At 46.8% G+C, this 14,825-nt stretch overlaps 1 protein-coding gene across 3 annotated transcripts; it reads left to right on the top strand.

Annotated features, from left to right (window-relative positions):
- Positions 1–301: 301 nt before the first annotated feature.
- On the top strand, positions 302–13,646 carry ROGDI (rogdi atypical leucine zipper). Of its 3 annotated transcripts, none has more exons than XM_053991551.1 (11): positions 302–453; positions 2,844–2,915; positions 4,189–4,271; positions 5,572–5,626; positions 6,148–6,228; positions 8,874–8,969; positions 10,130–10,228; positions 10,702–10,815; positions 11,560–11,609; positions 12,126–12,252; positions 12,748–13,646. In XM_053991551.1, the coding sequence occupies exons 1-11, from the start codon at positions 412–414 to the stop codon at positions 12,787–12,789; spliced, it is 861 nt and encodes a 286-aa protein (XP_053847526.1). In that variant the 5' UTR covers positions 302–411; the 3' UTR covers positions 12,790–13,646. The 3 variants fall into 3 exon arrangements, with proteins under 3 accessions (XP_053847526.1, XP_053847527.1, XP_053847525.1); XM_053991550.1 differs by lacking the exon at positions 302–453 and adding an exon at positions 471–991; XM_053991552.1 differs by lacking the exons at positions 302–453; positions 10,702–10,815; positions 11,560–11,609; positions 12,126–12,252; positions 12,748–13,646 and adding an exon at positions 460–991 and having other exon boundaries at positions 8,874–8,995; positions 10,130–10,223.
- The last annotated feature ends 1,179 nt before the right edge of the window (positions 13,647–14,825 follow it).

Genomic DNA, 14,825 nt, shown 5'->3' with positions numbered 1-14,825 from the left:
ATCTTCCCATCCCCCCAGGGGCTGCTGTGGTGAAGGTACTATGCCCTCACCTCTCGTCTCACTCGCAGTACAACCGTTGTGAAAGGGTTCTCCGACTTCTATACAAAGACCTCACTTCCTGCATAAAGGCATTTATTTAAGTGATGAAACTTCCACGTCTTCCCTCATTTGAGTATTCTTACACACAGCTCGGTTTGATCCTCGCCGCTGTGCGCTCGGCTGCGGGCAGGCAGGTCGGACCCATCTTGCAGCCGGACACGCTCGGGGGTTATGCGGGCGATTGCCCCGCCCTGTCTGACGTCGCGCGCGTGGCCCCGCCCCCGCGGACGGCGAAGGGAAGCGGCGCTTGCCCAATCAGGCGTTGCTGGGCCGTGCGCGTGGAGTGCCGGGGGCGGGGCCGGCGGTGTCGGGATGGCGGCGGCGATGGCGACCCAGGGGGAGCGGGCGGTGCTGGTGAGTCGGGCGGCCGCTCGGCGGAGCCAGGGCGAGCGGCAGCGGCTTCTCCCTGTGCATGACAGCACTGCCGGGCCCCGCAGTCTTGTTCTGTCTGCTCGGGCTCGGAGCCGCGGGATGGCGGCAAGGCCCCTGCGCCTGGGTCCGGGCCGAGTGCTGTGCGGGGGCTGCCCGGGCCCAGCCCTAAAGCAGCTGCCCTGACTGTAGACGCTGCCGAAGATCCGGCATGCTTTCGGGCCGGTGCCCGAGCCCCGTCGCCGCGTGGTTCGGAGGCCGCGGTCTCCTCCCACCTGGCCTAGCAGCGGCGCCCCGGTCTCTGCCACCGGCGCCGCTCCTCCTATGGGCCGGCTCGGGTGGGGTGGCAAGGCCGGGGTCGCCCTGCTCACGGCACACCGTCAATGTGTCCTTTGACCTTGATGTCCCGCTGAAGCGCCCTGCACATGGCGGGTGCCCGAGCCGCCCTAGTGAACCGGTAGCAGCGGGGACGGCGCAGAACAGGCGTCACTGCAGCCTCCTCCGGGGAGGAATGAAATCTCCGGTATCGAGAAGGAATTCAGAGATCCGTCGGTCTGGGTGGAAAGCCACATAGGAAAACGGGGTTTTCTAATGTCATATAGTTTAGAAGAGTATGACCAGCATTCCCCAAAAACACAGCTGTACAGTGCACAGATGTGCACAAACTTGACTTAGTCCAAAATAATGGGCAGGGGAAAGGAGATTCTTGCTGTGACTAAAGAAAGACACCAGTGGGCATTTTGAGTAGAAACACCTACATGATGCTGGTGCATGTTGGAGGTACTAAAGGTATCTGCTGCACCCATGGGATCACTGTTCCTTTAGGAACCTGGAGGAGGGCAAACATTAGAGTGAAAGAGTTGCTGATCCACCTTCTCTCTGGTGATCAGTGACAGGATCTGAGGGAACAGCATGGAGCTCTGTCAGGGGAGGTTTAGGCTGGATATTTGGAAAAGTTTCTTTATCTAGATGGTGGTCAGGCACTAGAATAGGCTCTCCAGGGCAGAAGCCACAGCACCCTGCCTGATAGATTTCAGGGAGAGTTTTAACAACACTCTCAGGCGCATGGTAGAATTCTTGGGGCTGTCCTATGTAGAGCCCACACTTGGATTTCATGATCCTTGGGGTCCCTTCCAGTTGAGAATATTCTGTGATCAGTATAATTCCCAAAAACCCAAAAGAGGATTAAAGGGTTGAAGTCAGTGGTCTTGCACCCAAACTGCTTTGAATAACAGGGAATCCTGCCTGGCTTTGTTGTGTGTGCCTGTCTTGGATAAATGTTTATTGAAACAAACCTGACTTTGTCCTACTGGTTGTTGGGATAACTCTTGCATAAGGTGATGACGCATCAGTTGGGGGTTGTGTTCCTCATGGTGAACAGGAACCATCTAGCAGAGAAACTGCAAGCTTAAAGTTCTGAGTGGACCATAGCTTGCCTGTTTTTCTGTGGGCAACCAGCTCAGAACTCTCCCCATGGAAAATTTATCTTTTCTTACAGAATGACAAGTGGCAATCTTTTCTTTGTCCCATGTTTGCTTCTGTTCCCCACTTCTTTGATGACCTGCATGGGGACTCGTGGTTTAACAGGAACACTAGATGTGCTTTGAGGGTCTGCTTTATAGAGTCTTCTCTGTGGCAGTAGCCAATGGAGGCTCAAGGCAGTGAGTCATCAGAACCGAATTCATTCATTACTGAATTTGCCCCAGTGATTTGGAGTCCCCATCCTGTGTCCCCCCCCACCCCCAACCCCCTTTTCAGTTTAATTTGTTTTGGTTTTAGACTGCTATTGCTTGGTGAAATGCTGGGGATGGGGGTGGACATGCTCATTTTAGTTCTTATCGTTGTTTCTCAGCACTTAATTAGCAATAAATTTGCCTGCAAATTGATTCAGTTTTGTCTGTGCCAGGAGTTGGTAATGGATCTCCCTAGCTCTACCTTGGCCCATGATCTTACTTCCTCCCCTGACCCATTGAGGAAGGGGCAGGGAGGGAGGCTGGGTACGTGTCTGGCAGCCAGGTGAGTCCATCTCAACAGCTTAAAAACATGCCCCAGTTTTTGACACAGTAGTATTTTTACTTTGCTCTGAAAGTTGCATTCAATTCTAGGTTTTTGGTGCAGTGATTTGTGTACCAAATTGCTTTCTTAAACAAAGTCATGGCAAGAATGAGATCAGTTCATTGGACTGGGCTGGAGAAGTGGAGATGTGGAGACTGAGGTGTTTCAACAAATCAGGAAGAAATCTTTTGTTCTTCTTTATTTAAACAGCACAGAAACAGCAGTACACTTTGAACTTAAATAATTTTGGCATGTGTCTGAGAGATTTGCTTCCAGTGTTTGATGTCTAATGATTCCACTGCTATTTTTCCATGACATAGGAAGAAGAATTTAAATGGCTTTTACAAGAAGAGGTCCATGCTGTTTTGAGACAGCTGCAGGATATTTTGAAGGTGAGGTTAATTTTGTCTGAGTTTTGTTTGACCTTCTCTGTAAGGAATGGTGATAGGTTTCCCCTGCAGGAAAAATTTTTGGTAGAGGCTGCACAGAAAGGTCATCCATACATGTCCAGTTCTGTCCCTGGTGTTTGCTTGCCCTCTGCTCTTGAGGACACACAGTAAAGCTGATTTCCCCAAGATTGCTCTGTTCTTTACCTTCTGCTGAGAGCTGCTTTGAAAAGGCACATGGAACCAGCCAGACCTATCTGCCAGGCATTTGCCTGAGATATGAATATTTTCTGGAACAGAAAATCTGAATCTGCCTGTAACTCTGACGTGTGCTGGTGGAAGCAAGCAACATGGCCTTTAGATGACAGCTGCTACTTGTGTAGTAATTACTAGCATGTGCTCTCCTTGTTCAAAATCATCCTTTCCTCAACATGCCCAGTCCTCTGCTGGTACCTGCCCCTTTCACAGGCCTGATGTGTTCAGCTGAAGCAGATGGGCAGCACTTTTCTCACCTTTCTCCAGCCTGAGCATGCGCTGCGGGACTGACTCTTTCCAAGCAGCCAGTGGGGAACTGGCCAAAGGGATTTCTATGCACTGTGTGTCTGCTGGATCAGTGTTCAACAGGCCCAGCCCCTTAATACTCTCTGGCTTTTGGAGCTTATGGAGTGATGGAAGAGCAGGGCTAAAAATGTGGAGATGAGGGGCAAGTGTCAGAGCACTGTGTGAGTGCCGTAGTGCTGCCTCAGAACCTCAGGACTGGAGTCAATAGCAGGTAACAATAGACTGCAATACCTTTATATATAGTACCCATTTTGAAGAATTTATTATAGTTTTGAGGGTGAAGTGTGTAAAGGGTAGTCACCAGCCAGTATAACCAGATGGAGGGCTGGGGAGGGCTCTCCACACTTCCTTCATGTGTAAAGACCAGCTGTTATAAGGGGCAGCACCATGGTGCCTGAGGGTATGCAGAGTTGAGCTGTTGGGTGCTGCTCTTTCTGTGGGCAGCTTGGGGATCCTGCTGGCACTGTCCAGCTCCAGGGTGTGGGATTTGAAAATGCCTTTTGCTATGGGTTGCATGTGCTGAGCCTCCTCCTGGGCTTTGCCAGTCCTGCAGTAGGATGAAATCCAAGTGCTCTGCTTGGTGGACTTCAGGAGGCTGGCAGAGGTGACTGCTACATATTCAACCCCTTGATGGTGTCCACATTATCTTTGTTCCTGGCTCATGGTGTGCTGGGCTTAGACAGATGCTCCAGCACTCACTGTGTCCTCTCTTGGGCAGGAGGCCTCCCACCGCTTTGCCTTGCCCACCAGTGGCTCAGGAGGAGCTGTCAAGCAAGAGAACTTTGTACTAAGCACATCAGGGTAAGTGGTGGTAGTCAGCACATCAGGGTAGTGGTGGTAGTCACTTCCCTCTGCAGCAAAGGGTGCAGATCCTGGAGAATCTGTGGTGAAGGGCTTTGCAGAAGCCCTGGAGTAATGGGTTTTCTTTAATAGGATATTTTGCCTTAAGGAAAACAAACTAGCTCTCATGGCAGGTGAGAGTAACAGTCGGTAGCTGTGCTCTAGGGCTACCTGAGCCAGCCTTGTGCCATTTCATGCTGACACCTATAAGGTAGTCACAGATTCCTGATCACATGCCTGTGTGTTGCTTCAGTGCTGCAGGCAGTTTGCCAAATGGCATTTTTCTGATTATGACACAGGGAGTTGCAGTTACAAGACCTGAATTCTGCTCTTGACTCAGTTTCTGACCCTGACTATGGAGAAATCTTAACCTTTGTCCTAATCTCCCTGAAGTAGAAATAGTAAATCACCTTCACACAAAGCAAACTGAGGCTTGTGCAGAAGGTGCTATAGATGTGCACTTCTTCTGAAATTGATACCCATTTTTTGATCCTCAGTGTGGCCCCTTGGTCTCAATACTAGCAGAGTTCACAAGCTTGTCACAAAGCGGTTTACCATAGTCATTAGGAATGTCACATCATTGCAAGGAATCATGCAGTAATTCTGTTCTAAGTTTGAACACTGTCTTCTTCAGATCTTAGTTAAACTTAGTTTAGTTTTCATTTGTTGTGGATCTTGCAGTGCTGATCAAGAGTCTCTAATATAGTAAAATGTAAGGTATGGCCCGGCCAGATGCTTCAGTCCTCTCCTCACATTTTCATTGTACATGTGAGTCATCTTGCAGGACCTTTCAGAGGGTTTGTGCTGTGGGATTTTTACTTTTTTGAGGTTGTGGGGTTCTACTTATTTTGGGTCTTTTTTCTTGGAATGGAGTGTGGGTTGTAGCTTTCAACTCCTGTAGGAATCATCTAACTCTTCAATGTCAGTAATTAATTTTATTGTCTTGTGTTTGTGCCTGCTAGAGCTGTTCGTAACAGCAGCCAAATTGTTGACAGGTGATACATGAAATAGAATGGGATCAGAAATGAAGGTAATGTTTTAGGCAGAGCAGTTAGGGTGAGGTGGCCCATAAAAAATATGACTGGAGTTTACCACAGGCCAAGAACTGGGGACTTGAAAGTGTGTGTGGTGTCCAGCTACTGGGCAGGAGTAGTGTTCAGATCCTGGGCAGGAGGAGCCATGGAGGAGGGGAGGTGGTAGGCTGGCAATTGATAGGTGCCTCTTGTGACATGTGTTGCCCAGATGTTTCCTCTCATTCCAGCACAGACCAGGTGAAAGGTGTGATGACGCTGCAGGGAGATGCACTGTGTCAAGCTGTGAGTAGTTGCAATACTTCTTGGTTTGGGGTGGGTGTCACCCTTACCACCCTTTGATCACCTCAGGGAGGGAGGTCACCCTGATTATGTGTTACCAGTGATCAGTGTTCTTTGTCAGTTCTCCCTAATTGGTCTAGATGTTTCAGCAACCATTGAAATATATCAAGGTCCAGCATCTGACATCCCCTTCTACCAACCACCATGTAGTGATGAGTGCTGTAGTCAACTTCCATGGGGATTTCTTGCCTTTACCACTTTTGTTGTATAATAACAAATTGCCTTGGGGACCTTCTGGGCTGAGGTCATGTGTCCTGCCAGGATCCTGATTGACTCAATGCATTTCAACCTGTTCTTTGTATTAATATTAATACCATCCTGTGGAAGCACTGAGATTCTGGCTGTGTCAGGACTGCAGAAAGGCAGTTTGTTAGGATGGTCTGAATGAAGGGAATGTGACTGCCAGCCACCATCTTCTGCATACAGGCATTTCTTTGTCTCATGTGTTTGTTTCTTTTTTCAAGGATGTTAATCTGAAAATGCCCAGAAACAATCAGCTCCTGCATTTTGCATTCCGGGAAGACAAGCAGTGGAAATTGCAGCAGGTACCTGTTGGCTCTAGATGCCCACCCATCCAACAAGCCTAAGTGCTCTCTGAGCAGTAACTTTAGTCTTTCGAGAGAGATTGTTATGTCCATTCCACATGAGCTACAGTGGTAAGAGCTAAGGGAGGAAGCAGGTGCAATTAAATAAGTTAAATTCAGCTGGGGTGCCTGGGTGGGCTCATTCCAGACACACCAGTTGATCTGAAGGCTGTCTGTGTAGCAGTCATGATCCTGTAAAGGAGTGCCTGAGGTGCCTGTGCAGGACTGTCCCATGTCATCACAAGCTAGCAGGTCAAAGAGCAGCTTCAGGGGCTTTGAGTAGCTTGTTCTCATTCTCTTCCAGATGCATTTGTTTACACTGAGAACAAATTATTGTGTTCCAGTAGCATGTGTGAGTTCCCTCAGGTAAGGAGTTAAAAGAATGCAGCTATCCAGAACCAGAATCTCTTTCCCATCATTTTGCTGGGACATACCTGATTTCAGGACCTGGTCTAGTATCTGAAGACATGGTTTTCCTCAATTACTTTGTCATAGCTGGGTAGGTTGGAGGAAAATGGATTCAGTGTATTTCCTTGTGCCATAGCTCAGGTGATGAGAACATTTGGCATTGAGTGGGGTTCCCAACATCTGATTTAGCAGTGAAAGCTCTACCTAGTAACTTTGTAGAAATCTAGACAATTGTGTACTTGGGATGTTAATACCAAACTTGACTGTGTTTCTTTATGCCTTGCAACAAAGCAAGGAAGTTTTTGTGATGGCACTCAGCAGTGCCTCCTCTTTTGTGGCTGTTTTGTACTGCTGGCTGGTTGGTAGACTTCTACCAGATTTTATGGAAAACAACTTCCTTTATTTACTTGCATTTTCTGTTCTAACATTGCTCAGATATGGAGTGTGGGTGCCTAAAGAACTGAGTTAAAAAGCATTTGAAGTGGTTATATGGTGATCTTTGGCCTGTCTGAATTAAAAATTAGCATCTCAACGGAGTGTCTTCCCTTAATGAGTGATGACAGTTGGAGTTTTGTTTCTCTGTATGAAGTGAAGTCATGGGTAAGAAGTTGTAGCGTAGGCATGTTTTTGAGGAACACAAGTGTAGGCACTTACATTTTGAGGAAGTTGATTAGAAAATAAAGCAAAGTCAAGGGGAAATATGAATGGAGCAAATCATAACAGCAGGGTTGGCATTGCTTGGTTGGGTAGTGCTGCCAGGAGCAGTTTAGCTTGCTCAGAAGCCTCTAGGAGATGTAAAGGCTGGAGGTGGTGATATTTGGAGATGCCCAGGTGTCGCTGTTGAGCAGGACGGGAATGAAAGATTCCAAGTTAGAAGGCAAAGAGAATGAATTCCGATTTATTTCAAATGCACCACTCTATATATAGAGAACATCGTGCGGACTAATTTCATTGGTCTTAGAGTAAAAACATCTTACACCATTGGTGTGCAGTGAATGACGCACACTGGTAGAACATACCTATAAACAGTGTGAACAACAAGATAGATTAGAGAATTATTTACATTCTTTCCCAACTGCTTCCCAGGCTCTCGCCTGGTTAGAGAACCTTTCTCTTTCTCTTTCTCTCTGACTGAGCTGAGAGTATCCACACCCAACTACCTGCAGTCTCTCTGCAGTCCGACAGTGGACTTGGACTTACCATTCTCACTCTTCTCTCTGTGGCCTCCAGTGCAAGAGCTTTCTAAGAGCAGGGCTGTTCTGTGTTCCCTGAGCTCTGCATTAGAAGGAACCAGAGCCAGGTCTACGCCAGGGAGGTTTCTACAAGGATGTAGAGCTGGGAGCTGCAACTGCTAGAGGGCATTGTAAATATATCAAACTACAAATACCCCAAGCTGTGTAGCCTGTCTCCCAGCAGACACTTCTTGTACAAGCTTCTCTGCTCAGCTGTTCCATTTGTACCCTCTAATTTACTCCTTGGGTTTGTTTTTCCATTTTCACGCTGCTGCCTGAAATTGAACACAAGTCAGCTTCTCCCAGGGCCATTGTCTTCCTCTGGTTGGTCCTTGCTCCCATGAAAGCAAGGATACACCTATCAAGCTTGCTTTTATGACTGTGTTCCTCTTGCTTGAGAGGAACTTGAGCCAGCTGCGTCCTGAGTCTGGTCCGGTCCCACACAATGGCACAGCTTCTTGATGCTGGAGATTACTCTGAATCCCAACAATTTCACTTCAGAAGGACTATGGGATACTGACAGAGACACTGTATTAGAAATCAGTGCTTGCTGCTCATTGATGTCATTTGTTTTAGCTCTGATAGGATGAAATCATTGTTCATGGTGCTAGAGCTGACTGCTGTATGCCATTAGCAGTGAGAATTCCTACCAATTGGTCGTGGTCAGAGCGCTCCCAGGATGAGAGTGCCTGATGTCACTTCAGGACAGGAACAATATCTGTACTGACAATCCAGGTTGTAGCTGTCAGACTGTTCTGTATCTCCAGTCCATGAGTGGAGAACCCAGTAATGCTTCTGGGCAGCAGTGGTAGGTTTGTGTTAGAGAGTGTCTGACGTTTAGACATGGCATTAGATTTGAGAAGACACCATTCTTAAGGTCAGTGAGATAATTGAGGAAACCTTTACTTCTGAGTACATGTTATTGTGGAGTGTTTCTTTCATAGGGCTATATTTGTACCTTTGCAGATCCAGGATGCTAGAAACCATGTGAACCAAGCCATTTACCTGCTTATGAACAGAGATGTGAACTACCAGTTCAAAACAGGCTTGGAGGTGCTCAAGGTGAGAAGAAAGCTCCTGATGCTTGGGTAGGAACATGCATTTTTCTTTCCTCCATTTGTTGTTTTAAACACAGTTAATGCAGATTACTGTCTGAGTCTCTTAGTGGAAACAGACTTAATAGTTGTACCCATATGTACCATGTCAAGAAACGTCCATGAAACCTCATATTTTATATGAATCTGTACTAGTTTAGCATTAGTTACAGGGCTGTACATCCTGGTGAACAGTAATCTGAGCAGTCTGTTACAGATCAGTGATAATCTGGGAGGATGTTCCTTGATCTTCTGTGGATGATGTTACATAAGTTACTCTCTGTTGATCAGTGCTGCAGGTGAGAGCAGCAGTGAGGCAGCCATCAGTAAACAGAAGATGACAGTACTTCTGATTTACTGAAAAGCTGAAAGTGACTTCTCTCTTGCGAGTAGTATTTTCTGGGGTCTAATACAGAGCAGCTGCTGCATGGCAGTGAAGCCCAACCTTCTGCTTGAAAATGCTCTCTGAATGCAACAGAATTTTGGCTTTTTCATTAGAATTCATCACAGCATCAAATGTAAGAAAACTCGAGTGGAAGTAAGGGGAGATATTAGTCATTATACAAAGTGCCTTCATCTTAGCAGTCATGAGCTCTAAAACAGACATGTTGCTTCCCCCTTTTATTCTGGAAGAGGAAGTCTGCCTGAAGGGCCTTTGAACTGTGGTTTCTGGCAGGATTGGCCTCACAATGAGCTGGTTCTTTTTATCTACTGCCTTACTCATAGCTGGTTATGAACAGAGGAAGCCCATGCAGCAGTTGTACCTGTGATGTTTTTTCCTTAATGCCTGTTTTTCTGAAGAGCTGATGATGAGTTTGTTGATGCCTCTGTAGCATCAGTAATTGATCTTATGTTGGCTTGGTATTCTTGTAATGAATAGCTGTTCTCTCATCAGTTGCTGGTATTGAACACTCCTGACCTGTCTCAAAAGTCTCTGATGGTGGTAAAAGTTAAACTGCATTTATGTGGGAGCCACCCCTTCCCAATAAGTTCCTGAATTCCTAGGAAGATGAGGGGTAGTGGCAGTTGTTATTTTAACACTTGCAGAAGGCTGTAGGATTCTGCAGCACTCTGTCCAGAGCCGTCCAGGAATCACACTCAACAGTGGTTCTGTACATTACCTTGTAGCTTATGGATGCTGTGATGTTGCAGCTCTCCAGAGCCCGAAATCGGCTGACCACTCCTGCCACTCTGACACTACCAGAAATTGCCTCCAGTGGTCTCACAGTAAGTATGTGGTGGTCTAGATCTCTATACAGGTCTGGCAGTATTGCAATAATTTGTATACTGTGCTGCATCCTGGTGGAAGTGGGTTTCTGAAGTGTCTCCTGAGGCAGAAGTGAAGCAAGTGCAAATCCTGATTGGTTTTGGCTGCTCTGTATCTTCCTGTGGGAATGCAGATGACTTGGGCATGAGGACTCTGGTTCTCTTGAGAGTAAGTTCTGTTCTCTGCCCAAGAGTCTTGTCCAGGGATGATTTGCCCTTCTGAACACTGCTTCATCCTCTCTTGTCACTGTCAAGCACATACCATTTGATCAAGGGCCGTGAGAACAGCAGTTCTTGCCTGCAGTCTTTGTTTCTCTCCTAATATTTTTCTTTTGTCATGGGGTAACTGTAGTATGGCTTGGGAAAAGGGCATGATTTCCCAACATTAGAAATTAGGATCTTTTCACTGACAAAGCAACTAATTTTCTTGCTAGAAAATGTTCACTCCTGCGCTGCCTCCGGACATCCTTGTGAATTTCTATATTAACCTGAACAAGCTGTGCCTCACTGTCTACCAGCTCCACGTGATGCAGCCTACCACAACCAAGGTGATGCCTGCTATCTTCTGAGCCTTGTTTAGGTTCCTCTCCTTACATCCCACTGTGAGGAGGAGATCACACTGCTACCTGGTGCAATGTTATATTCATAAAATAATGCAGAAATAAGTGCAGCTGGTACTAAGTGTCTGTGTTTAGGTCTGCTGCACACAGAACACTGGCTCTAAATCTAGTTTAGGGCATGGCTGCTTAGCCCAGAAGAACATACCAGTGCTCTGGAGTAAGCCATTTTTTACCAAATACTTTAAATATAGTTTGATAATTTTGTGTCATTTTGGAAGGGCATAGTTATATTAATCCAGTTTACATCTGAGTAGCATCTTGGGTTTCCTCATGGAGTTTTGATGGATACTTTTCTGCTCCACCTGTTGCATGGGTCAACTTGATGTCCTGTAAAAACAGCGTTAAACTCTTAAGCTTTATTAATTGCAGTCCTTCCATAAGGAAGGTTTTCCTAAAAATCTATATTTTGTTATTCTGCTGGATCTTCTCATCTTATTTCTGTAGTGATAAAATTTGTAGCTACATTGAACTCAGCCAATGGAGGAACGAACTCCTTTCATGAAGGAGCAGGAAGGGTTCTAACAAAAGGGATTCCATATTGATGGAGTGTCCAAGCAAATAGAGCATGGGTGTTTCTTGATGTCAGGCTACTGAAAGTGTAAGCCTTAAATGTCTTTCTTCTAAGTGGTTTGTTTAGTACATCAAAATCCTAATGACCTTTTCCTTCTTTAGAACTTCAAGCCTGCTGGAGGGTCTGTTTTGCACAATCCTGGGGCCATGTTGTAAGTACAGTCACTGCAAGGGTAGTGTACCTGGATAATAGGTGTTGGTATGTCTTGAGGGTGAAATCCAAACAGCTGTGTGCAGTTTCCATTGTAGCATCTCTGAAGTGGAGAAGCTGGACTGAGTCACTTGCTGTGCCTGTGAATGCTCTGTTGTGTCTCTTTAATGACTTAGTCCTAAAGGCTGAAATATGTGAATTTCCAGGATTCAGCCCATCTAGACAGTACCATGAGTTTATCTAGAGATGAGAGCTTACAACAAAAATGAGTGTTTGGTTATTGGCATTGCCATCTGCATTCCCTGCCTCTGTGCCTGTTTGGAATGAAGGGAACTTCCTAACTTCACCCTTTAGCTTAACTATAAATCTGGTCAGAGGTGGACTTGAGTGTCTGCATTCTGGAACTTTGCCAGGTGCTGATTTAATTGTGATAGAAATCATAATCTCTCCTATTGGAATGTAAGACATTTGAGTTCTATGCTGTGTATGAAGCTGTGCTCTTTTCCCCCCCAACCAGTGAGTTTGGCAGCCAGCGATATGAAGTCAGCCATGTCCATAAAGTGGAATGTGTTGTCCCGTGGTTAAATGATGCCCTTGTCTTCTTCACAGTTTCACTGCAGCTTTGCCAGCAACTGAAGGACAAGGTAATAGCCTTGATAAGGGGGCTTTGTTTTTAACTCTGGATTTTGAGAGGACCTCAGATTTGATGTGATGTTATTCTGTTCAGCTTGCTGAAAATAAGGGATGAGTCAGTGTTCTGGAGCCAGGGAGCTGGCTGGCACTGCCTAGCAAGCAGCCATAGGATAAGTATAGTGGTGTGGCAGATGTCTGCTGAGCTGGTGACTAGATGGAAAGGAGCAAGCGGACACTTCTGTGTTCTCAGTCATGAGGTGGATGAGACAAAACAAGTAACCTAGACTCCAGTAGATCAATGCTCAGTTCCAGCTCTGCAGCAGTCACCTTGAGCAAGTAACTTTGTGCTCCTTAAGTGACAGCAGCAGAAACCTGCCCTTCAGTAGTGTGGTGCTGAAGTGTGTAATGCTGTGAAGCTAAGTCCTCCCTCTCACATTTTGTGCTCCTTTTTTTTGTGGTCCAAGGGGTATATAGGAACTTAACCTGCTTTTGTTCTTGCTTTCCAGATCTCCGTTTTCTCCAGTTACTGGAACTACAGGCCATATTAATTCTCTGTGGAATGGTCTAAGCCTTTACAATACTTCAAGTGTCTCTCTCTGTTCTCTCATGCCAGCTGAGTCCAGGTCAGCCTGAGAAGTGCTGGGGTTCACTGCCAGATGCTGCACAGGGCAGGGTCAGTGTACCCAGAGACACAGCTTTTGTAGCCTTGTCTGCGATTGCTGCATATGCAGGGCACCAAGTAGTGCTGTGTGGTTGGCAGGAGCTTCCACTGGTCCCTCTTGTGCATTGTGTGGCTGACACTTCCCAAGCCCCTGATGAGTTACACAGGTCTGTTAAAAGGGATAGGTGCTCTGGACCACCCTCACTAACTAGAACTGTGCATTGTGCTGTAATTAACTCCTTGACTGTGAAGTGGCTGGGAAGGGGGGAAAACAGACTAACTTAACACACCTCTTAAAATGTAGGGCATGTTGATCCCTGTAGTGAAATATGTTTCTCTTATCTGGTCCAGCTGTGCTTATAACTAACTCTGAGTGATTCCCTCCCCTGCCTGTTCTGCCCATCTCCATCTTACTGATTCCCCTTTGGGGATGCTCTTACTTGCTGCTGTTTGAGTTCCTTTCCCCCCTCATCCAGCATCAATGTGATAATTATTTTTTTCTTAAGCCCTAGTTGGGTCAATTGATCTTTTCCAGGTTTAGTATCTTGTTTTCACTGCCAGCCTTTGGAGTTGCCCTGGTGTACCTTGTGCAGTCTTTCATCTTGTCATTAAACGCAAAGTGAGTACCATGTTGCTACTATGATTTGTTGCCTATGGGTGCTACAATGTGTAACTCATACCTTTAGCCACTGCTAACTGTGAAATAAAGACCCTCATACCTGCAGTGCTCATGTGGGCTGTGAACGAATAAGTGTCTTGAGATTCTGGTTCTGTGCTCTCTCACAAGTGAGTGGCTGTTCTTGGTTATGCATGCTGGGTTGTCTTTTGTTTTACTGGGGAGGACAGTAGTGGAGGCACTACTAGCTGGGCAGCTCTTCAAAGGCTGAGCCAGTTTGCATAGCCTCAGCCCAGTGCTGTCTGATACTTGAAATACTACCTGAAGTAGTTTTCCAAACATGCCCTGACAGTCATGTTTGGAAAAGGCTGTAGGCACTCAGACTTGGTGAGTTGGCTCAGAGAGTCATTCAGAACATCTCTGGCAGGGTGGGAAATCTCCAGGTCCCTGTTCAGGATTTTCTCAGGAAGCTGCCACCTACCCACATGGCTCTGTTGCCCTTGGAAGTGTTTTGCAACCTTCTCATACACCTTTTTGTGAACAGGTGTGTGTAAATGCTCCCAAATTTCACTTGGTTCTTAATAGCCACAAGGAACAGTGAAAGGGACAGCTGCTCTGACAGGAAGGATGATGGAGAGCATGGGCAGCTGGGTTCCTTTCCCACATCTGCTACTCAAGAGCGAGCAGGGGTAGAGGCAATGTGATGAAAGAAGTAAAAATTCCCAGGGATGAGATCCCAATCAGTGGCAAAGCTGGGGCTCAAGAGACCTGGTTTTGCTAATGAGGGTTCGGTAAGGGAATGGCCAGTAGAACTGTTCCAAATACCGTTCCAGATAGCTGGTGGGGTTAACAAAAAGCCCCAGACAAAGCCTTAGCGTATAATGCATGCCAGGCATGCTGCAGGCCAGTACCCACAAGCTCCTGTGGCCAGGGAAAGTCAAGAAAGGTGGTGTAAGGGGATAGACATCAGTGCTAGGTGGGGACAACAGAAGCCCTACTGATCTAACCGGAGAGGAGCAGGGAGAAGAGGGGGCAACAAGGAACAGGCAGTCTGCACTCACTGCTGCTCCCAGGGCTGGTTCTGGGGCTGGTGCGGCGGAGGATGCCTCTGATTCATGCAGTCAAACTAGCTCAGTTGCTCTGCAGGGACACAGGGCAGAGTCCCCAAGCTTCTCTGGGACCCAGTTCCTGCGAGGAATACCTGTATTGTGCTCAGCCTGGGAAGGCCGAGCACTGCTTTGTCTTGCGTTGGGCATGGATGTTGGGTGTTGGGCCCTTCCTTCTTTCCGCCTGCCTTCCCTCCCTCC

Source organism: Vidua macroura, chromosome 16 (assembly GCF_024509145.1).
Source record: "Vidua macroura isolate BioBank_ID:100142 chromosome 16, ASM2450914v1, whole genome shotgun sequence".
NCBI lineage: Eukaryota > Metazoa > Chordata > Aves > Passeriformes > Viduidae > Vidua > Vidua macroura.
The sequence above is the reverse complement of the archived record's forward strand: the minus strand, read 5'-3'. Positions and strand labels throughout refer to the sequence as shown.

What these genes read in the sequence shown, in the direction of transcription:
- ROGDI (XM_053991550.1), top strand. Translation starts at nt 680, where the DNA reads ATGCTTTCGGGCCGGTGCCCGAGCCCCGTCGCCGCGTGGTTCGGAGGC. An exon ending in GGGGAGGAATGAAATCTCCG is followed by an intron (nt 992 to 2,843) that starts GTATCGAGAAGG and finishes TCCATGACATAG; the next exon opens with GAAGAAGAATTTAAATGGCT. An exon ending in GAGATGCACTGTGTCAAGCT is followed by an intron (nt 5,627 to 6,147) that starts GTGAGTAGTTGC and finishes TCTTTTTTCAAG; the next exon opens with GATGTTAATCTGAAAATGCC.